Source organism: Dromiciops gliroides, chromosome 3 (assembly GCF_019393635.1).
Source record: "Dromiciops gliroides isolate mDroGli1 chromosome 3, mDroGli1.pri, whole genome shotgun sequence".
NCBI lineage: Eukaryota > Metazoa > Chordata > Mammalia > Microbiotheria > Microbiotheriidae > Dromiciops > Dromiciops gliroides.
In genome coordinates, this window is record NC_057863.1 from 334,393,769 (window position 1) to 334,418,254 (window position 24,486).

General features: G+C 38.8%; 1 protein-coding gene across 1 annotated transcript in view; it reads left to right on the plus strand.

Moving 5' to 3' along the window:
- SLC49A4 (solute carrier family 49 member 4) overlaps window positions 1–24,486 on the plus strand; it is a 141,050-nt gene that overhangs the window by 47,156 nt on the left and 69,408 nt on the right. Inside the window, exon 3 of the mRNA XM_043996521.1 lies at window positions 15,153–15,418. Coding sequence (XP_043852456.1) covers window positions 15,153–15,418 — 266 coding nt within the window. The remainder of the gene's footprint in view (window positions 1–15,152; window positions 15,419–24,486) is intronic.

The window sequence follows — 24,486 nt, forward strand, 5'->3', positions numbered from 1 at the left end:
CAAAACATGACCTCTGCATTTGGGATAAGAATGTCAACATATGGCATTTTGATTAAAATATCTATCACGTTTTCATTTCCTAAAAGTCTACTTTCTCATGCTATCACAAATAGTAATTAAAGTAAAATAGATAACAGACTATTTCAGTATTTTAATGGATTAATGTTCTTGTCTATTTGTTCATGTCCTCTAGTGTTTCAGATTATAACCCATCCATATCTCTTTCTAAGACATCCACTCAATGTATTCCAGGCCATACTCTAAGGTCTTTTAATACTAAAGAGATTAACAATATGCCTTTTGTTGCTGGCATATGCTAACCAACCTCTTTTTACAATCATACATTTATTTTATATGATACTACTTCTTGTATCAAAGTAGTTTTTGGTAAAAAATCTTGGTAAAACTGCTGATAACCATCATGCATCTCTTCATTACCCTTGGGATCACTCAAAATTTTGACTTCTTTCCCAGGTTCCACAGTGATTTGTCTCCTCCTATTAGAATTTGAACTCCTTGAGATCAGAGACTGTCTTATATTTGTGTATCCCAGGTACTTAGCATGGTGTTTTTTATGGACTTAGTAAGCACCTATGAAATGCTTTTTAAAAACTCATTCATTTAAAAAAAAGAACTCATTCATTCCGTGATTCCATACCATATAGCATAACCAGAAAAATATTCATGTAAAAAAGTCAACTTTTGTTTCAGGTTGCAGCTTGGGATCATGTTCAGGGAAAATACTGCAGTTTCCCAAATGCAGCCTAGCCCACTCTCTTCCTCTCTTTGAATTCTGCACCAGTACAGTAGAAATGATTTTTTTAATTCAATTTTATTTTCAGTTTTGATTCTCTCTCTTCCTCCTCCCTCTCCTGAACCCATTTAGAAGGCAAGGAAAACAAACCTCATTACAAATATGTTTAGTCATGCAAAACAAATTTCTGAATTAGCCATGTCCAAAAAAATTAAAAGAAAGGAAGAGAAGAAAATATGTTTTAGTTTGCACTCTGAGTCCTTCAGCTCTCTGTCTGGAGGTGGATGGCGTGTTTCATCATCAGTTCTGTGGAACTGTGGTCTGTCACTGTAGTGATCAGAGTTACTACATCTTTCAAAGTTTATCTTTACCGGCCCTGGAGTAAGGAGTACCTGAGTTCAAATCCGGCCTCAGACACTTAACACTTACTACCTGTGTGACCCTGGGCAAGTCACTTAACCCCAATTGCCTCACTAAAAAAACAAAAACAAACAAAGTTTATCTTTACAATATTGCCATTGTATAAATTGTTCTCCTCACTTCATTTTGCATCAGTCCATACAAGTCTTCCCAGGTTTTTCTGAAACCATTCCCTTCTTCATTTCTTACACAGCACAATAGTATTATATCATACTCATATGCCACTTGTTCTAAACCATGTTGCCTAGTGCCTCCCTCTTCCCTCTACTTTTATTGTTCCCCTTTATAAGTCCCCCATGAGAATGTAAGCTTCCTGGGGGCAACAGCTGTCATCTTGCTTGCACGTCTCCTTCCCCTTCCAAAGCACTGTACTTTGCATAGTAAGTACTGGCACAGAGTAAGTACTTAAGAAATGTGTTTTTCCTTCATTCATCTACTCACTCAAGAAGAATTACTAGAACTGGCTAGACTCTTCCTTTTCTCATTTGCTATGAAGAGTTTGACTCCTTTGATCACTAAGGGCCTTTTCCCCTTTAAAATTCTATGATTCTATAAATTGCTTGTTTGCTTCTTGAAAAAAAAAACCAGTGCCTGTGAAGCACTGGACTGTTAAGTTTATGCAATTGAGTTTCATACCTTGACATTCAGCTTTCACACTGTGAATTTTTTGACAGATTATTTTCTCCCTGTTCTCCTTCTAGCCTTTAAAATTTTAGGAATCATAAAACTTCAGCATTGCACTCCTCCTCCTGCCAGATGAGTTAAGGTAGTCCTGCCTGAAGGGCAGCATAATTAAAATACTATATTACAGGTATTAAATATCAAAGTAATTACCTTTTTAAGCTATGATGCAGTCTGAATGTTATGCTCACATTATCCATAATTAAACCATTGAAAGATACTGTTTCAAGAATATTTTTGTAATGAAATTACTATGTGACAACTTAGGATTGAATGGCTTTGGGAGGAGATGTCAGTATTTTTTCGACCACGTTTTTAATTGTTTCTGACATATAGAAAAGTATGCTTGTTTCTGTAGGAAGACAGAGGAAACCTGCCATTTTTTCAAGTTATTAATATTAATTATAGTTGTAGAGTTACATTCATCTTTAAACCACTCTTAGGCAAGGAGAAGTGGTCCTGGATTTTTTTTTAATGCTTTTTACTGCTTTGATCAGTCAAGGCTACCTAATTAGCATTTTAACATCATTTCTCCATGCCTTTGCCTTGTAAGCCCTAGGGGGGGCAGTGACTTTGAGGCTAATGGGAGGAGTTAGCTTAACCAGCCAATATCCAAAAGCCAGACATTCATCCATTAAGCACACCTCAGCCTCAGCATTATTGGAGCAAGAGTATGATTGTCCTTCTACTTTGCTCGGTTCCTTTTGACAGCTTCTTTGTTTGGGAGAGGAAACACAGAAAAGATGACCAAGAGAACCATATTCAAGAGATTTCTCCTTTCCAGGCCTTTGCAGCTAAAATCAGAATCATGATGGTTTAGACCAAGGGAGGACATGGGAGGTACCTAATCTAAGCCTTTCACAACCTGGCCCCGACACACCTTTGCAGCCTTACCATATGTCTTGGCAGCCTACCCTTCACAGCACTCCATTCATCATCGTGGTCATTTTGCACTGGTGTTCCCCCTACCTGGAATGTGCTTTCTTCTCATTTCTACCTCTTAAAAATCCCTGATTTCCTTTCATGCACAGCCTAAGCACTACCTTGTATAGGGGATATCTGATTCCCTTCCCACCTCCATTCTCCCCCTTCTGCTGCTACTCTCTTTCTTTCAGAATTTTCTTAAGTATCCCTAATGTATATACCTATATATGTTGTCTCTTCTAAACTAGATTATATGCTTTTGGGTCAAGCTGTCCAACTTGTGTTTTTACCAGCTGTCCCCAGCAATGTCTGGCAAATACAGTTGCAAGCACTTGATAAATGATCAGTTACCTCTGATGTACAAAACAGTCCAGAGAAATCAAGTCACCTGCCCAGGAGAATTCTGCCTAGTGACAGAGTTGGAACTAGAATCCTGATTTCTGGAGTCCCATCCAGTACATGATTCTTTTTTAAAAATAACCTCTGTAGCATCTTGTAGTGAAAATAAGCATTTTGAATGTATTTGCTTAACTTCAGGGATAATTATGAAAAGAGAAAAGGATATCAATTCAAACTTCTCTGGACAGAATTTTTAAAAATGACTTGGACCTGCCAAATACCTTCTAAATGATATGAAATCAAGGAAGAACATTGAAAAGTGGCATGATGTCACTTAGGAGGTACTCTGGATTTGGAGTCAGAAGACATGACCCACTTATGACCCATGTGACCTTGTGCAAATCACTTGACCTTTATGGGCCTAAGTTTCATTATCCTTAAAATGACAGTATTGTAATATATCTGTCATTCTTTTCACCTTGAAATCCTATTCAAAATGTCTAATGTTTGTTATAGGTTGCATGTTATTATCAAATTCATATACAAATTCATATACACATATGTGTATGTATACATATATATTGTATCTTTGTGTGCTGTTTATAAACTTTGAAATATTTTGAGAGACACTAGCTGTCTGACCTTGGGCAAGTCACTTAACTCTGGTTGCCCCTCTTGCCCCTCCCTCCCCCCAAAAAAGGAAAAGAATGTTGAAATTGGAGTAATAAGATCTGAGTTTGAATGCCAGCTCTGTCATTTACTACCTTTATGATGTTGGACAAGTCACTTTACTGCCCTGGGCCTCAGGGCCTCAGCTGTAGTTACTTTGTTTATATGGCACTTTTAATAGTAACTATTCAACTCAATCTGTATTTATTAAGTGCCTACCATATGCAGAGTATAAGAGATTAAAAAAAAATGAAACAAGACATAGCTCCTGTTCTTAAAAGAATTACATTTATCTCATGCTAAGTAGTAGTAGTAGGCTTCCACCAGTCACAGACGACCATGGATCAGCGCCTTGAAGAGCCACAGGCCACAGTGTGGCTGTGCAGTCCGATATGGGAGTTGCAGCTCCTACCACAACGAGGACATCAGAAAACCGAGCTCTCTGTTGCCCGTCAGTTCCTGCATCTCATTTGTTTTTTTTCCTCCCGAGCTTGAAGGCCCATCTCAGCTGTGTGCAAGCTGCTCCTGAGTACTGAACTCTATTGAGCGTGGTCCTTGGCCATCTCCTCCCAGCTGCCCATGTCTATTCCCAGAGCCCTCAAGTCTCACCTGCATGCATCTCTGTAGTGAAGCTGGGGGCGTCCAGCAGGTCTTTGGCCTGAGGCTAACTCACCATAGAGTAGGTCTTTAGGAATGCACCCATCTTGCATGCGGTGCACATGACCAAGCCAGCTTTGTTTCAGTAGTGTGTAGATGCTGGGAAGTTGCGCATGTTGGAGCACCTTGGTTAGAATGTAATCCCACCTCATTATCATGTCCTTCCTGTAAAAACATATGACTTAGGGGCAGCTAGGTGGCGCAGTGGATAGAGCACCGGCCCTGGAGTCAGGAGTACCTGAGTTCAAATTTGGCCTCAGACACTTAACACTTACTAGCTTTGTGACCCTGGGCAAGTCATTTAACCCCAATTGCCTCACTAAAAAACGAAACAAAACAAAAAAAAAAACCCATATGATTTGTCAAATAGGAAGAATTCAGAGAATCATGGGAAGACATATAATGTGGGGCAAAGTGGAACCATGAGAACAGTGTACACAATTGTTATAATAATGTGAACAAAAATGGCACATGATCATATTAATTTCACTCATATTAATTGCAAATACTCATTCTGATTACAGAAAGCAGAGAATGACAAATACTTCTTTCCTTTCTATAAAGAGGTGGGGGAATACAGTGTTTTCTGTAGTCAGAATGCAGAATTATATTGGGAAATAACAGGTGTAAACGTAAAAGACAAAACTTTTTTTTTTAGAAAGAAAGGACAGAGTCTGTTTTATAATGATCTCCTTTTACCACCTGGTTTTCAGAAATAAATTATAGCAGAGAACAGGGACTGCCTGTACAGTGTAATTTTGTTTTATTCATGCAGCAAATACTAGAGAGAATAGACCTTTCCCCCCTTTGGCATGCTGAGTACCACATCTTGAGTATCAAAACTAATCTTCAGTAATGAAGAGTGAGTCTGATATCTTCTGTCAGTATTGAATTTTAAACAATCTCAATATTTAATACTAACAGAATGTTATTAAATATTAAGAGAAACTACTAAATTAAAAAAACTTGTCGTATTCCCATGCCTGAATAGAGGTACTGTTTGGGAAAAGGGTTTGGGACAGGAGTAAGCAGCCCCAGTAAGCAATGCTCCCAGACCCATCAACCTTAAAGAAAGAAAAATCAGGTAAAATAGGCACAAGATAAAATACCCCATCTCCCCGCCAAGAGATTAAAAAATACAGATTAATTTTTACTCTACTTAGAGTGACATATTTCCTCCTTTTCACCTTACTCTGGGTTCCATTCAGTAAAACGTTTTAAGCACCACCTTTGTGTAAGGTCTTGTGCTAGAAGCTTGATTTGTACCTAGAAATAGAATACAGCACCTCTAAACCCAAGTTTAAAAATCCTAAATCTTTAAGGATAGTCAGGAAAAGGGAGCCAGAGGATGGGATTGGTGGGGGGAGGGTGGGTTAATATAAAATTTACCTACTCAGTTTCCCTTCTTTGAGGCTAGCGTTGGTAAAAAATTAAGTCATGTAATTTATCTTCCTGAAGATTTCCTTGTGGAAAAAGCATTGGATTTGGGAGTCAAGAGACCTGGGTCCAAAACCACTGTAGACACTCATTAGCTGTGGAAACTGGACAAATCATTTCACTCCTGAGAGTCAGTATTCTTATCTGTAAAATAAAGGCAATAATACTTAACTTGCCTCACGGGGTTGTTGTGAGGGAAATGCTCTGTAAACCTTAAAGATGAGCAATTAGTAACAAAGCCTCTTTCCCCCTGTTTATACCAATAGTCCCTAATTTAAAAAAAAAAATAATGGAATCATCATTTTTGAAGATCGAAAGGGATAATATCTGAACAATCACGCACATAGTATTATGATGTAAAAATTTGACTGAAATTGCCACTATCCTATTATTACCTTGGCATATCATTGATTATGTTATCTTTGAATTCTCAGCATTTGGGGCAGAAATGTCTGTCACTGCCTTTGCTTCATGGTACAATGGCTATTTTACTTCTAATTCTGGTTACAATAATGCTTTGCCATAATTTTAAATTTCAGGAATTAAAAACTATGTCTTTCAAAGCCTTGGAGAATTGTTTAACTCAAAAGGAAAATAAGAGATATATGTAAGGTCTACTATATATATAATATACACACACACACACACACACACACACATATATATATAAACACATATATATTATATATCGCATGGTATCTACTCATTCATAAGTAATACAAGAGATAATAAAACCTATAAGTAAAGTGGAAGAACTGTGAGCCGAATATTGATGTAAAGACATTTTAAATTCTACTTCCAATGCTAAGCACAGTAATATTACACTAATCCACCTTTTCTTCCTACCAATATGAAGGAAATACTGTGAGAAGGAACAATTATATGAAAATAATTTAAGGTAAATTTAGGTCTAATATTCTGTCACTGCTTTCTATTTTGCATTTATATGAAAAAAAATTCATTTAAATACTCCCCTGAGGTAATCTATGCCATCCATTGGCAAGCAAAAGTAAAATAAGCCTTCCAAACTCTGGGAATATGAACATCTAATATAAACTAAATTTATAAATTATTTCTATAGTAATATAGGGCAAATAAATCCCTTTCTAATTGAGTATAGTTACTTCTCTTGAGGTAAACATTTTTACAGTCATATCTATCCTGCACATTGTACTTAAGGTATTGACAGATGTTATTTTTTTTTAAAGCACTACTAGTTTGTTTTCCAGAACCTACAAAAAGAAAACACTGAAAATTAGAATGAACATATATAGTGCATGTTTTTGGTGGAGGGAAGGAGAGGAAGGGGGGGGAGAGAGAGAGCAAACATAAACATGAACTTAAATTATAGACCTGTCAACAGAACTTGAGTACCTGGAAAGATATTTTTTTTAAAAAAACAGTCTCTTGGCAGTCATCTAAAAGAGCCCCATGATCTAGGCAACAGTGCATGCAGTTTTCTGAAGGACCAATCATGCCTGTCCAAATTGCTTCCCTTCTACAATAGTATAACAGACATTAGACACAAGTAAGTCACAAACATCTCCCAAATGAGTGTGTTGGCACCATATCAGCAGCTGAAGCTGAGAGAGATTTCAATGTAGATACTGAAAAACATAAAATGGGGGCAGCTAGGTGGCACAGTGGATAAAGCACCAGCCCTGGATTCAGGAGGACCTGAATTCAAATGTGACGTCAGCCACTTGACACTAGCTTTGTGACCTTGGGCAAGTCAATTAACTCTCATTGCCCCACCCAAAAGAAATCCCCCAAAACACACTATAACGTAAAACTCAGGTGACTAATACCATTTACAGGGTCCACATCTGGAGCATTTATTTATTCATTTCAGCATATTTGTAGTTTGGGTCTTAAGATTATGCCATGAAGATTGATTGGTTAAGAAGCAGAGGTGTAGGGCAGCTAGGTGGCACAGTGGATAAAGGACCGGCTCTGAATTCAGGAGTACATGAATTCAAATCCAACCCCAAACACTTGCCACTTACTATTGTGTGACCCTGGGCAAGTCACTTAGCCCCTCATTGCCTTGGCCCCCCCCCCCAAAAAAAAAACAAACAGAGGTGTGTAAGTTGGAGAAGTCTCAAGTGAGGCTATGACAGCTGACTTCCGTTATTTGAAGGACTGCCACAGGGAAGAGGGATGATATTTGTTCTTCATGGCCCCATAGGGCAGAACTAGCAGCAGTGGGTAGAATTTGAATGGGCAGATTTAGGAGAGGGCTCACCTTTCTTACAGGCCCTGGTGTGACAAGGCATTATATGGAGGTTATCAGGACTGACCTGTTCCATAGCTTTCCCAGTCTTCCAAGTACTGGGTTTTACTGGAGGGAAGTACAGACAGATTTTCAAGAGCTGATTGTTAAATTTTCTTTTATACCTCAGAAATCATCAAACACAATAAACCAGGCCTTGATTTATTGTCTAGTTGATTGTCTAGCATTAAGAATGTGATGGAAAAAGTTAATAATTCAGATTAAACTTTGTTTTTATTTTTTTTCCAGCAGATTAAACTTTAAAGTGTGTTGTGAGCACACTTTTTTTTTTTTTGAAAGCTAGTTGTTAAATGTTTATCAACACACCTCTGAGTATAGAGGTCCTCTGAATCTTCTCAGAGGCGGGAATCCATTTGATTTCGTACTTATTCTTCCTGCTATTGAAACAGGAATGGGGAAGAACCTTCTTGACTAGGAGTGAATCTTACTATGATGAGCAGAAACATGTGGAAGTTTCACAGGGTGACTCTTGAAAAATCTCAGTAGGTTCAACTTGAATGGGAAGGGGAAGGGTTTTTTTGGGGGGTTTTTGCAGGGCAATGGGGGTTAAGTGACTTGCTCAGGGTCACACAGCTAGTAAGTGTCAAGTGTCTGAGGCTGGATTTGAACTCAGGTACTCCTGAATCCAGGGCCGGTGCTTTATCCGCTGCACCACCTAGTCGCCTCCGGAAGGGGAAGATTTAATGAATAATTGAAAGATCAATGGTATTGGTAGTTGAGTTTTACAGAGGGGCATGAGGTTCAATGGGTTTTTCAGGGATACATAGACATATTCCATAGAAAACAGTCAATATGTTTGATATGGTCTTTATTGAAGTCAGACTGCCATGGTGTGGATGCCAAATGATCGATCATAGCATGATACATAGCATGGAGAGAATACTGACTTTAGAGTCAAAGGACTTGGATTCAAATTGGATCTCTGACCTGTGGGACCTTGGGAAAATCACTTCACCTCACTAGCCTCAATTTCCTCGTGTGACTTGAGAAGGTTGGGCTAGCTGGCCTCAGAGATTCCTTTCAGCTCCAGATGTATGATGCTTTCTTTCAGGACCCAGTGAAGAAAGTATGAAATGAAAGGGTACCCATGGAGCTGGAAGCTATAGTTTTTTTTTTTATATAGTTTGTTAAAAGAAAAAAGAAGGCAGTGGAGTAACTTAAAGAAACAAGCAAAAATCAGAGGTCAGATGGGGATACTGGGAATAGTATTCAATACAGACAAATGGGTCCATGCATTAGGCTAGGTTTAGTTGAAGTTTCCAGCATCCTTTTAAATGTGAACAGATGAATTCCATTATGTGTGACCTTTGCCAGTGCAAGGCATGGCTCCATAGGCACTTATGACTGGTAATTGCTGTAGGGGTTTATTCATTTTATTATTAATGAATTGATTAACAAGCAGACATATGAAGAATTTGTAAACACTTTTACTCACCTTTCAAAAGATTATACAGTGATCAAGAGCAGAACACCTGGAACAGACTCTTCAGGAAACATCTTTGCCACTGTAGTGTTTCCTCACGGTCAGCACATCAGGAATAAGTACCTCTCCTTCAATCTTGTATCACAATTTCAAGAGAAAGATCAGGTAGAAAATTTCCTAGATTTAAAAGATTTTGATATGGATGAAGACACTGACCACAAATTGAGCCCAGAGTTGCTGTTACTTCCAGGAGAGGTAGTAAATTTCTCCGTCCCAGGTTACATTCCTTCCTTTGACCATCATTCTTGTCTTGAACCAAAGACCTGGAGAACAGAACAACCCACATGCAGGCATCCAAAAGAGGTACCTAGGAATGAAGTTCAGCAATTCTTACTCAATGAAGAAGTTGACTGTGATTGTGTTGCCAATCCACAAGTTCTCCAGTGAAGAGGTGGAAACAGTTATAAAAATGTTTAGCCAAAGTTGACCAAGTACTTGACATGGAGGCCAAAGAACCAGAAGTCTGATTTGGAATAATATTTTCTTGTTTCTTTTTCTCTTGTTCTTATCAAGGAATGCTAGACTAAAAGGCAAAGCAGTGCTTATACCTTTAAAAGAAATGAGTGCTTCTAGTCTTAATTCCTGGTCTCACAGCCAGGGTCCAAGGTCTGATCTTGAGCTGATTTTCTTAACCTTTTACCTGCCTGCACTTTGGGATCTTTGGGTTGTCTCTAATCCTGGTATGATTTCTGGAATTTGGCTCTTCTGCCTGTTTGTTTAAATACACAATCCATGTGCTGCTCCTTTCTAAAATTATTGCTCTCCTGGCTTTGACCTCTTGTTTGCCAGACTCTATAATAGGCACCTTCCAGACATCTTTCACTTAACTAGACTTAATCCTGGCCCCTCTTGTGTCATTGTTCCCCATTCTTCAACATGGCACTGACTGACTATATTCTCTAGCTCTTCTGAACTCATAGCATTGATTGTCTTTATTATTGTCTAAACTCATTTGGTAATCAATCATATATTACTATGTAGCATCTTTTATTACTTAACTCTTATATTGTTTAGCTCTTAGTAATACTAAAAACTCACATTTACATGGCACTTAAAGGTTTCCAGAATACCTTCTCCATAACAACTCTGGGTTAAGTAGTATGAGTGTTATCATTCCCTTTTTTTTTTTTTGAGGCACTTGGGGTTAAGTGACTTGCCCAGGGTCACACAGCTAGTAAGTGTCAAGTGTCTGAAGCCGGATTTGAACTCAGGTCCTCCTGAATCCAGGGCCAGTGCTCTACTGCGCCACCTAGCTGCCCCTGTCATTCCCATTTTAAAGATGAGGAAACTGAGACTCTGAAAAGTTGTCACTTGCCTGTGATCACACAGTAACTGAGGCCAGATTTGACCCAAGTTCTCTTGATTCTAATACTCTATTCACTATAGCAATCTTGTCTCCTCAGTTAGACTATAAGCTTCTTGAGGGCTACTATCATGTCTTAGACTTCTTTAGATCCCTTACAATACCTAACATACCTCTTTACAAGTTAAGTCAACCAGCATTATTAAGCACTTAGCTCTGTGTTATGTCACTGCATGCTAAGCATTGGTGTTAGAAAGAAAAGCAAAAACAGTCCCTACCTTCAAGGAGTTCACATTCTGATGCTCACAATAGACATGCCAACAGCTATGTATAAACAACATGTATACAGGATAGATCGGAGGTGATTTTAGGGGGAGGCACTAGTATTAAGGAGCATCTGGAGGGGAGGGGACACTAATATTTGAAGACAAAGAAGGCAGGAGCAGCATCACGGTTATGGAGGCAGCTAATGGAGATGCACAGAGTTGGGAGAATGGGGTATCTTTCTTGTGCAAGGAGGCCAGTATCACTGAACTGTAGTGTAGGTCTGTGGAGACAAGTAAAGTGTATAAAGACTGGAAAGATAAGAAGGTGCCAGTGAAAAGCTTCAAAAGCCAAACACAGGCTATTCCTCCTTGATCCTGGAGTTTATTGAGAGAGAGGATGTGCCATGATTAGATTTTTGCTTTAGGAATATCATTTTGATAGCTGGTTGGAAAAAGGAGTGCAGTAGGAAGAGAACTGAAGCAGGGAGACCTCTCAGAAAGGGAGTGAGGTGATGAGGGCCTGAACTCAGAAAGTGGAGAGGAAGATATATCAAGGATGTTGTGAAGGTAGAATTGACAAAGACTTGACAACAGACTAGATTCTTCAGTAGTAGTGCTTATTACGTATTTATTGGTTTTTCTTTGTCATTAGCCCTGTTGGGTAGCTATGTGGTGGTACCTACATGATGAACTTCATTGGATCATAGATTTAAAGCCAGAAAGGACTTCAGAAGCCATTGAGTCCACCTATTTATTTCACAGATGAGGAATTGAAGCCCAGAGAGGTGAAGTCACTTGCCCAAGACTGAACATGTGTAGTTTGTGGATCCAGGATTTGAAGCCAGGCCAAATCCATTATGTTCTATGGTATTTACTTTTTGAAAAATAAAGAAATCAGAATGCAGCTCTAAGTGGACAGTACTTCCCCCTGCTCCCTAGCAAATATCTCTGAATAGTCTGTAAAAACTACCAGAAATAAAGATACCTGCCCCAGTGATTTGGACCCTGTATAGTGACAAAGTGTTATCTTCTGAAAGAGGAAGCAAAAATCAGGGTGCAGCTGGGGCTGAGTTTACCCTCCTGGTTTCTTGAATTTACTTGTTGCCTTTGTTTTTTTTGATTCTTTACCTCAGATGTTGGAATAGAATGATATTAGCTCCTTTTTCCTTCCTGTGACCATGGGGAAAACCACAAAATAACTTAAACACATTAGGATGTAAATATTGGGTAGAGTTTTACCTACCACCCTGTGTACACCACAGGGACTGAGACTGGGTTGTTGCATTCTCCAAGTGCAGCTCAGCTTTGTTAATACTTAGAGGATTTTATATAGCATTAAACACTGATTGCCGCCCCGCCCCGCCCCCCCCCCAACAAATGTGTATCCTTTTATCCTTTCCTTTGCTCTTTTTTTTTTTAAGTGAGGCAATTGGGGTTAAGTGACTTGCCCAGGGTCACACAGCTAGTAAGTGTTAAGTGTCTGAGGCCGGATTTGAACTCGGGTACTCCTGACTCCAGGGCCGGTGCTCTATCCACTGTGCCACCTAGCTGCCCCCTTTCCTTTGCTCTTAACCCCTTTTTTTCTGCCTCAAGCCAAATCTGGTTCTCTGTTTTCTCCAAATTCTTCCACCTACTCATCAATGCATACTATCTATATGATATATACTTCAGATGTTCTTGACTTAGCCTTACAGTCAAATTTCTTTATGTTCCATGTTGTTGTTCATTTCAGTTGCATCTGACTCTCTGTGATCCTTTTGCAGTTTTTGTGGCAAAGGTACTGGAGTGGTTTGCCATTTCTTTCTGCAGCTCATTTTACAGATGAGGAAACTGAAGTAAACAGGGTTAAGTGACTTGTCCAGGGTCACACAGCTAGTGTGGCCAGATGCCAGTAGCTACCCTTTATGCTCCATGGATCCCAGTAAAGATCCCTATATTAATATGACATTGGAGTTGTAATTGTTTCAACAGTTTTGGAAAGCAATTTGGAATTTTTCTGAGAAGATCCTACTATAATGTAGGTATATACCAAAGAGGTCAAAGATAGAAAGGGGGTCTCATATACCCAAAAGTTTTTAAAAATATACCTTTTGGGGGCAGCTAGGTGGCGCAGTGGATAGAGCACCAGCCCTAGATTCAGGAGAACCTGAGTTCAAATCTGGCCTCAGACACTTGACACTTACTAGCTGTGTGACCCTGGGAAAGTCACTTAACCCCAATTGCCCCACCCCCCAAAAAAATACACCTTTTCCAGTAGTAAGGACAGTACCTATCAAACTTGTTTGATAACCAAGTTTGGTCACTAGCCAACAAAGATTGGTTACTTCTGCTGAATTATTCTTTATTGTTACTTATGTTTTACTCTTTATCATAAGATATGACTCCAGAGATGTTGAAGAATGAAAGTAATGTAAAAAATAAAAGATTGATAAAAATTTTAAAATAAGGGAGGCCACTCCTTTGCAGACATTGGGGGGGTGCAGGGAAGGGTTCCATCAGTATGGAAAATTACATATACTTCCAGATTTTTTCTTTTTTTAAAAGAATATATTTAGAATTTTTTTTTCAAAAATTACATATATTTTAAAACTTGTGTTCCAAATTATCAGATTTTTTCAACATATTTATTGGTTATGCTGGTTTTGTTTTGTTTTCTATTCCTCTTGTTCTTTTTTCTAAAACAGATTTTTTTTGTTCTGTGGGATGGCTCTTTGGGAAAAAAGAGATAGTGGGAGAAGTTTAGATGACATAAAAACAAAAGCTATCAATAAAAAACTATTTTTAAAAATAAGGGGCAGCTAGGTGGCGCAGTAGATAAAGCACCAGCCCTGGATTCAGGAGTACCTGAGTTCAAATCTGGCCTCAGACACTTGACCCTTACTAGCTGTGTGACCCTGGGCAAGTCACTTAACCCCCCATTGCCCCACAAAAAACAAAACAACAACAAACAAAAAAAGTGGGAAAAGATCCCAGGAGCACTTATAGTTCAAATCCCATCCCAACAACTAAAACAGTGGTATCAGATCCAGCACCCTGCCCTTGTCAGGCCACATCTAGAATATTGTATTCAACTCTGGGCAGCACATACCAAGAAAGATGGTGATAAGCCAGAATACTGCAAGGGGAGGTAACCTGGGATGTATGAACACTGGAAACCATGTCATATGAAGATTATTTGAAGAAACAGGGTGAGAAGGTAACTTAGAGAAAACCAATGGGGGGGGGGGTTGGAAGGGGGCACACAGCAGATGTTTGTAATTACTTGAAGGGCTGTCATGTGGGGTAGGACAGTAGGATTGTTCTGCTGGGTCCCAGAGACAGAAGTAGTATCAATGAGAGTAGAATCGTTCAGTTTTCAGAGTCATATTTAGGACACTGAATGTGAAGAATCATGTGAAGAAAAACGTTTCTAATAATTAGAGCTTTCCAGAAACAGAATGGGCCCCCTCAGGAGTCTGTAGCCAGATGATCATTTGTTGGGTACAGCATACAGAAAAGTGCATATTCTTGTACAGGCTGGACTCTGTGACTGCTGAACTCCTAGCCGGGAGAGTCCACGAGACGGAGGAGACAGCTTCCACACTGAGAGGATGGGACTAGGCTTAGGTAAACAGGAAGGTGACTGTCTCTCTGGCACATGAACCAGCTCTTCCTTTCATAGCATTAAGTTGCTTTTCTGTTTAACCACCATTTTTTTTTTCTTTTAGTGAGGCAATTGGGGTTAAGTGACTTGCCCAGGGTCACACAGCTAGTAAGTGTTAAGTGTCTGAGGCCGGATTTGAACTCAGGGAGTCCTGAATCCAGGGCCGGTGCTCTATCCACTGCGCCACCTAGCTGCCCCTAACCACCATTTCTTAAGAAATGCTTCTTCCCATCTGGGTCACTTGTGTCTCATTCTCCTCCTTTCCTCTCCCTTTCAATTCCAGACTGATCCACGGTGGACAGCTGCTCAATGGATTAGCAGGCCCAACTGTAATGAATGCTGCTCCATTCCTGTCCACTACATGGTTTTCTGCAGATGAACGAGCCACTGCTACTGCAATCGCTTCTATGCTCAGTTACCTTGGCGGAGCTTGTGCATTCCTAGTTGGGCCTCTTATTGTTCCAGCTCCCAATGAGACATCACATCTACTTGCCTCAGAAAGTAACAGCATCCATATTAAGGATCGTATAGAGATGGTATTATATGCAGGTATTTTGAAGATTCCTTCTTTCTTCTTGCATTCCTGTGTCCTTTACTTCAGTCATTACATTAGAATTTTCCTAAGCATTTGCAGAAAACTTTCACTGTTGAAACACACTATTGGTCCATGGATGGTTATTCCTTCATTTTTTCCCCTTTCTTTGGTTTCACTTATTAACTGATGTCCTTTCAAACTTGGGGGTTGGGGTGGAGGGTCCTCTTGAATATCTTACCAACATCTGAGGTTAAAATCATCATCTACAATATTACCACTCTTTGTAAGCCAGAAGGAGCAGCATGAGATAGTGGTCAGCCTTGGAGTCAAGAATATTTGAGTTTGAGTAGAAAAGTCACAACCTTTACCTCAGGCAGTGCTCTAAGACTGTAAGTGACAAAAGAGTTTCTGGTGTGTAGCTTGGAGGAAATTGTCACACCAGGAGTTCACTGCACCAATGAAATCCCAGCTCAAGGCACTTATTAGGCAGGTACTAGGTGACCAGCAAAGATAGCCATGGCCACAAGGAGTTCATCTTCTCTTGGGGGAGACATGTCAACTACACATATACAAGGCTTCTTGTACAAGGTGTGATTTTATCTGAGACTTAAGGGAAGCTGAAAGACAGAGATGAAGAGGAAGATCATTTGAAGATGGAGCACAGGCAGAGAAAATGTTTGGAGCCAAGAGATGGACTTTCATGTTCAAGGAACTTCAAGGAGACCATGTCACTGAATCAAAACTTAAGTTGGAGGAGTATGAGGGATAAGAAGATTGCAAAGATGCAGAGAGGTTGTGAAGGAGTTGAACAGCAAATAGGAGTTTGTATTTGATCCTGGAAGTGATAGGGAGTCACTGGAGTTTATCGATGGCAACATGGTCAGAATAGTGCTTTAGGAAAATTATTTCCCTTCCATCTTTCAGGTATTCTTATAGGATTTTGACATGTAGGAAACACTTTGTTCTTAAGACTGCATTTTCCCAATTTTTATGGCCAGTACTTCTGATAAAGGCCTCATTTCTAAAATATATAGGGAACTAAATCAAATTTATAAGAATCCAAGTCATTCCCCAATTGAGAAATGGTCAAAGGATATGAACAGGTAGTTTTCTGATGAAGAAACCAAAGCTATCTATTCCCATATGAAAAAAAATGCTTTATATCTCTAATGATTCAAGAGATGCAAATTAAAACAACTCTGAGGTACCACCTGACACCTATCAGATTGGCTAAAATGACAAAAAAGGAGAATAATAAATGTTGGAGAAGCTGTGGAAAAATTGGAACACTAATCCATTGTTGGTGGAGCTGTGAACTGATCCAACCATTCTGGAGAGCAATTTGGAATTATGCTCAAAGGGCAATAAAGCTGTGTATACCCTTTGACCCAGCAATACCACTTTTGGGTCTTTTGCCCAAAGAAATCATGGAAAGGGGAAAGGGACCCACATGTACAAAAATATTTATAGCTGCTCTTTATGTGGTGGCAAGGAATTGGAAGTTGAGGGGATGCCCATCAATTGGGGAATGTCTGGACAAGTTGTGGTATATGAATACAATGGAATACTATTGTGCTGTAAGATGAGCAGGAAGAGTTCAGAGAAACCTGGAGGGTCTTGCGTGGGCTGATGATGAGTGAGATGAACAGAACCAGAAGAACATTGTACACAGTATCATCAACATTGAGTGTTGATCTACTGTGATGGACTATATTCTTCTCACCAATGCAATGGTACAGAAGAGCTCCAGGGAACTCATGATAGAAGAGGATCTCCAAATCCAGGGGAAAAAAAAAAGAACTGTGGAGTAGATGCTGAATGAACCATACTATTTCTTTTGTTTTTGGTGCTGATGTTTTTCTATTTTGAGGTTTTTTGTCATTGCTCTGATTTTTCTCTTATAGCATGACTAATGCAGAAATATGTTTAATGTTATTATGTGTGTGTGTGTGTGTGTATATATATATGTGTGTGTGTGTGTATATCTATCTATCTATCTATCTATCTATCTATCTATCTATATATATATGTATATATATATATAAAACCTATATCAGATTACCTGCTATCTAGGGGAGAGGGGAGGGAGGGAGAAAAATCTGAAATTGGAAAGCTTGTATAAACAAAAGTTGAGAACTATCTTTACATGTAACAGAAAAAAAATACTTTATTAATTTTAAAAAAAGACTGCATTTTCCTTTACTGACTCAAATGTTTTTTTTAATATTCAATAAACAGTAAGGACTGGGGCGTTTTACATATTCTCTAATCCTTTCAATCAATTGTGTTATAGTAAAGATGTGATCTGCTATGGAATGTCAGTAACAAAAGCCTTCTTAATGTTCCTATTTCATACCTTCCTCAATGATGCACTGTGTGTATTTTGTGTTTTATTCTTTGTTTCGGTTTGGTTTTGCAGGGCAGTGGGGGTTAAGTGACTTGCCCAGGGTCACACAGCTAGTAAGTGTCAAGGCTGGATGAGGCTGGATTTGAACTTAGGTCCTCCTGAATCCAGGGCTGGTGCTTTATCCACTGTGCCACCTATCTGCCCCACCCTGTGTGTATTTTAAAACATTTTAGAATTGTGAAAGTAAATGTACAGATTAATAGTTATTATTCTGTCATCCTTTTCCTTCTCCTGCTCCTCTCCCTGGTCTGAGATATTTTCCCCCAGGCCTTTTGTATCCTTTCTTCTCTCACATACCTTCTGAGCATCTCTGCATACTCACAAAATCCTGTCACCTCCAGCATGGGCTTCCTCTGTGTCCACGTGGTGTAGTCTAGCTGTGCATCCCATTTTCGTAGACTTGTCTTGGCTTTCTTCAGTGCCTTTTATTCGGCATGTGCAGTACTGTGATGTTAGACTCTAAATGGCTCCAGTATTCTTAACAGTGATATGTATTTGATACAGATATTTTGCTACATTGGTTCTGTTTTTCATCAGTTATTGTTCTCCTGCTATTTTGCCTTTAAATAAATGCCCTTGGGATGACTGCTTAGTTTCATTTCATGCCAAGTGTTCATTAACCTAAATTTTCCTTCCACTGATTCTCACTGTATCATGAGGTGAAACTGATAATAATCTTTGACCATCCACATCCATATAAGGTTTTACAAGCAAATTTTTTTCTAACCTCAGATTGCCATTGCTATCCTATGTCAGAACTTGACAAGGAATCCAAGTATTTACTAGCTGAGGAGGTTTTCTAGATTTCTTTTTGTAGCATTTGAGTTATAATGTTTAAACATCTATAGGAAATGAATGAATGGAAAGCATTTATTTAGTGCTTTCTGTGTATCGAGTACTACTAAGAATGGAAATACATATTAAAAAATTGAGAGCCCATACACTTAAGAAACTTACCTCCCAAGGAGGGAGACAACACATTTAGGGGATCAGTGGCCAGGAAAGGGTTTTTTGTTCTGAAAAGTCACAGAACTGGTAAGTGAACCCATAGGAGAACAGATTGATGTGCCTTTTCCAGTAGCAATGACAATATTGATCTAATTGTGACATAGCTGTTAAGATGTTTATTCTATTCATTTGCCATTTTTTGATGTAAACAGCTTGTTTAAATAGATCTGATGGGAGTTGTTTTAATTGCATACTATCCTTTTCTAATTTTTGTTCTTTTTTATTAATGTTGATCTTTGCTCCGATACATCGTTGGTTTGACTGTCTAGGTGATTTGGGAATGGCTGCAATGTTAATAATGAGTTTTATTATCTGGCAAAAATGTCCATTTTTTACATTATTTTGTGTTCAACATATTTAATCTTCCAGCTCTTTTCTCAAAGGAAATACTCTTATATGAGGCTTCTGTGTAGCCTATGAGCTTTTAGCCTCTCTCATTTTATTCCTGAATCATATTTTCAATATATCTTTGTTATCCTTCTGATGTTCACCTTTGCGTTGAAGTCACAGAGTGTTAATGTGCAAGTTGATTTAATTTAGAGGGCTTTATTAAGTACAAAGAATTTTTCCACCTTCTAATCCTCTGCAACAGATGTGGTTGTATAAGCCACAGTTATGTTGACAGTCATATTTTTGCAAATGCTTATCGTGAGCACTGCAATACAAGATGACCAACTGTCCTCTGAAATTATGTTTCTTATTGCATCTGGATGCACAATGAAACCAACTCCCCCAGTATATGCAAGGTGACTGACCAGGATTAAGGATGCATTGTGAGGCCAAAGAATGGAGCCGTCTCACTGGAAAAGAGAGAAAACAGGAGTGGTTGGTCTCTCTAGCATAATGCTTAGGTAGAGTGGGTGTAGGTAAAAATGTATTACCAGCTTGATCTCAGGGGTTAGAGTAAGGAGGAGCCAAGGAGAAGAGAAACAGTTGAACAAAAAGTACAAGGAAAGAAAAACCACCAAAGATTTTCAAAATGGCAGAGTGTGATCCTGATAAAAATGTGGAGTCCTATAGAGCACCCCAGTCCTCTATAGTAACAGAGACAATGGTGATATAAAAAGAAACAACACAAGCCTATCCCATGAGGTGGACTCACATGGAAAAGCAAACGTTCAAAGAAATTAAGGAAGAATTGGCAGTGCTAAGAAAATCACAAGGCCAGATGAAAGATGAGCTCCGAGAGAGCAAAAAGGGCAGTGCTTTGTCGTACAGCACAGGAACCTTTGTGCATTCAGGCCTCCTCGGCTAGAGCAGAATAGGGTCAGAATCCAGAACACGTGGATCCACAGAGAAATGTGCAGGGATTGGATGTTTCAAGTTGTAGAATGACAAGGTTATAGTTTTCTTGTCATGCTTCACTGTGACCTATTAGATTTGCAAGATTTTCTTTCTCTTGGGCCTATGGGGGAGACAGAGACAGATTAAGATTGAGAGATTAGATTTTTGTATATTTGTGATTTCTTCCTAAAACAAAACAAATTAATTAGAATGGTCATCAGATAATCATCTGTAGACCTGGTATAAGTTATTTTCTTTCTTTCCCCCACTTATTTACCTTTTATTTTTAAATTTTAAAAAAAAGTCTAATTTTTTTTTTCTTTGATGTTTTGTTTTTGCATCACCTAGATTTTCGTCCGTATACCTCTTTCCTCGCTCTTCTCCCAGAGAGCCAGCCTGGGGTATAGGAAAGTAGCTTGCATAACCATACTTGCCTATAAGTTGAATTAAGGAAATTGCACTATAGTGCATTACAGGTGCAGAGCACTTTCCCACTCATTTTCTTAGTTGAGTTGCACAAAAACCTATGGAATCCTGGATGTGAGAGAACAGAAGGGAAATCTACAGTCCCTCATTTAGTAAATAACATCCCTAAACCTGGATCTCATGACAGCATGTCTGATTTGCTGTCTACTCTGCCATGCTGCCTCTCATAAGAAGCAAGAAGAAACAAACACAGAGGTTTTAAATAGACTTGCAGACCAAGTCATGTTCTTACAATATGCATAAAGTTGTTTTATTGTGATGTTTAATATCATTTGTAGGTAGTAAGAATGACATTTCTTAGAAATCCCTAGTGGAGGTACTTACTAATAAAAGCTCCCTTTTATATAATGCTTTAAGGGTAGGAAAGTGCTTTACATATATTATCACATTGGATCTTCATGACAATCCTGAGCAACATGCCTAGGTCACAACACATAGCTCATAAGTGAGGCAGAATTAGAAGTCAGGTTTCTGGCTCCAAGTACAGTTCTATCTGCTTTGTACTCTCCAAGCTGCAACAGCAGTGACAGAACTTTGGTTTAGATCCAGTTTTTAAACTAGAATTTGAACACTTGCTTCTTGATTATTGAAACATGAAAGGTATAGTTAATGACTTAGTCATCTATAATAATCATAGACTAGCTTCTTATCACAGCCATATTTCTAGACTTCATCTGTCATTTGGTGTGTTGTGGCAATGTAAAATAATTTTAATATCAACTAAGCATATATAATTATGAAAGTATATCTTTAAATAGTACGTGCTCCAAAGATAAATAAGAATTATTTTAAAAATCATTTTGAAATTTTAGATATTACCCTTGCCCCACTGCATCCCTCCATTAATGCAAATAAACCAAGAATTGACTGTATTCTTTTCAAATGAGAGACTCTTAAACTATCAGATATGTGGATGAGGAAAGCTAAGTATCAGAATGAATTTATTTGGCATTCAAGTGCAAGGTTCAAAATTCCAAACCCTGGGATAAAGTTGTTGTTGTTGTTGTTGTTGTCTTGTGAGGCATTTGGGGTTAAATAACTTGCCTAGGGTCACTCAGCTAGTAAGTGTTAAGTGTCTGAGAGTGGATTTGAACTCAGGTCCTTCTGACTCCAGGGCCAGTGCTCTATCCACTGCACCACGTATCTGCCTCACAAAATTCTTTATAATTAAACGTTGTATAGGTTTACTTCACTTTATGAATGGTATTTTCTTTTTAAAAATTATTTGGAGGGGTAGCTAGATGGCATAGTGGATAAAGCAGCAGCCTTGGATTCAAGAGGACTTGAGTTCAAATCTAGCCTCAGACACTTGACACTTACTAGCTGTGTGACCCTGGCTAAGTCACTCAACCCTCAGTACCCGCCCCCCCCCCCAAATTTAATTAGAAACTAGTGATCATTTAGTGCAGGGGTTCTTAAACTGAGATCACAGGGGCAGCTAGGTGGTACAGTGGATAAAGCACCGGTCCAGGATTCAGGAGGACCTGAGTTCAAATCCAGCCTCAGATACTTGACACTTGCTAGCTGTGTGACCCTGGGCAAGTCACTTAATCCTCATTGCTCTGTTTCCCCCCCATACACACACACACCAAAAAAAACCACTGAGATCACAAGCTTTTTAAAAAATATTTTGATTAACTGTATTTCAGTAGAATTGATATCCTTTAAAATCCTACAGATTATTTTATGTGTTTAAAAACATTCTGAAAAGGATTTGATAGGCTTCACCAGATCTGTCAAGGAGTTCATGATGCAAAAAAGGACCCCTGATCTAGTTTGACCCCTTTGGCCTTTATTTTATAGCCAAGGAAAATGAGACCCAGAGCAAATAATCAACCTGCCTTGAATCACATAATTATTTAGTGCAGAAGCACAATTGAAACCCAGGTCTTCTGACTCCAGTCCAGTGCTTTCCCCTCTGTTCTGTGCTTTTCCCATGTAACTCCTTTCACTTATAAAATTAACTTTCACAAATCATATTTTCCCATTGACTTCTGTTATTTATTGAGATACTTTAATTTCATTTCTGATTGTTATCTAGTTAGCAATGATTCTTAACATTTCAGCCTTAAATTTCCCTGCCAAGTAATTAGTGAAGTGTAAATAAGCACTTAGGTATGTTGAACTATAGAGAGTTCTTAATTAGGGCAAGTAATTTCTTTCCCTTTTTTGTGGGGCAGAGGGTTAAGTGACTGGCACAGGGTCACACAGCTAGTAAGTGTCAGGTGTCCAAGGCCGGATTTGAACTCAGGTCCTCCTGAATCCAGGGCAGGTGCTTTATCCACTGCACCACCTAGCTGCCCCAGGGCAACTCATTTCTAAAGGGACAATGCTTTTATAATATGGAAGTAATCACCCTTTAAGTTATTTGTTATGTAATTTATAAAAGTTCTAACTCTAACTTTTAGAAATTCAGAGATTTAAGGTTTTGTCTTTTTCATATGGAGTAGGCTTCCTTTATCCTGAGTTGTGAAGAAACAAGGTATTAACCAAATATTCCTATTAAGCCATCAAATACCAGTTTTCAAAGAATCAGAATATAATAAATAGAATCATTCAGACTATGTATAACATGATTTAGTGTTTATTTTCAAAGATATGGCTCAATTTTACAGTGTTTTGGTACCATCATTTTGAGTACCAGTTCTCATTATAGAGGTCTCTAAGATGTAAATGATGAATCCTTGTTCTTACTCAACTGCACACCGTGACCTTCAGGATACAATCTATTCATGGGGCAGCTAGGTGGTGCAGTGGATAAAGCACTGGCCCTGAATTCAGGAGTACCTGAGTTCAAATCCGACCTCAGACACCTGACACTTACTAGCTATGTGACTCTGGGCAAGTCACTTAACCCCCATTGCCCCAACAAAAACAAACAAACAAACAAACAAGCAAAACCAGCTGCATTCTGGATGCTAGTAATAGTACTCCATAGTACTCCAGGTTTAGTTTCTGATTCTTTTAGCCATAGTTTTGCCAAGGTAAATGCCCTCATTACTATCCTATAAATGTTACCAGACTGTGCCTATTCATTGATACCACAGCTGGCCATATACTCAAGGAGGTGAGAAACAGAGGGACAGATATCCTAAATACAAGAGCTATTTATAGAAACACTGTATTAACAAAACACTGGGGGCAGCGAGGTGGCACAGTGGATAAAGCACCGGCCCTGGATTCAGGAGGACCTGAGTTCAAATCCAGCCTCAGACACTTGACACTTACTAGCTGTGTGACCCTGGGCAAGTCACTTAACTCCCATTGTCCTGCAAAAAAACAAAAACAAAAACAAAACACTGGAGATTAAGCAAGTGCCCATAAATTAGGGAATGGCCAAATTGTGGTCTGTGAATGAAATACAAAATAATTGCTTTGAAAGAGATATAAATGAGAAACTTGTAAAGACTGGTGGGAATTAAAGCAGATTGAGGTAATCAAAAACTAAGAGAACAGTATATTTGATTATCACAAAGATTGTAAAGGAAAACAACATTAAAAGACATTAGCAGCACTAAGATCAGTGTAATCATTAATCTTGACTTCAAGCAGCCTGTTGAAGAAGCATCTTGGTAGAGATGTGGTAGAGCATAGGACAAGAAGGAATGCCTGATAAAATAGCAAACTTGTAAAAAGTGTGTCTGTAGAGAGGCTTGTTGGCATCCATGTCTTGATTAAGCTGCCTGATATTCAGTTTTATATTAATCTGTTCTTTTGGCTGACTGGACCGAATTATTCTTGGTGTACACCATTGTACTGAGGAGTTTATTAAGCTGTAGCACAGAATATGAAGTTTGTGCTTGATCGACTTTGCCATTTGTTGGTCTATTTCTTTGATACAAGAAAGGGTTCTCTTTGGAGGAAGCACTTTTTGGAAGCAGCAGCAGTGGTTTTTTA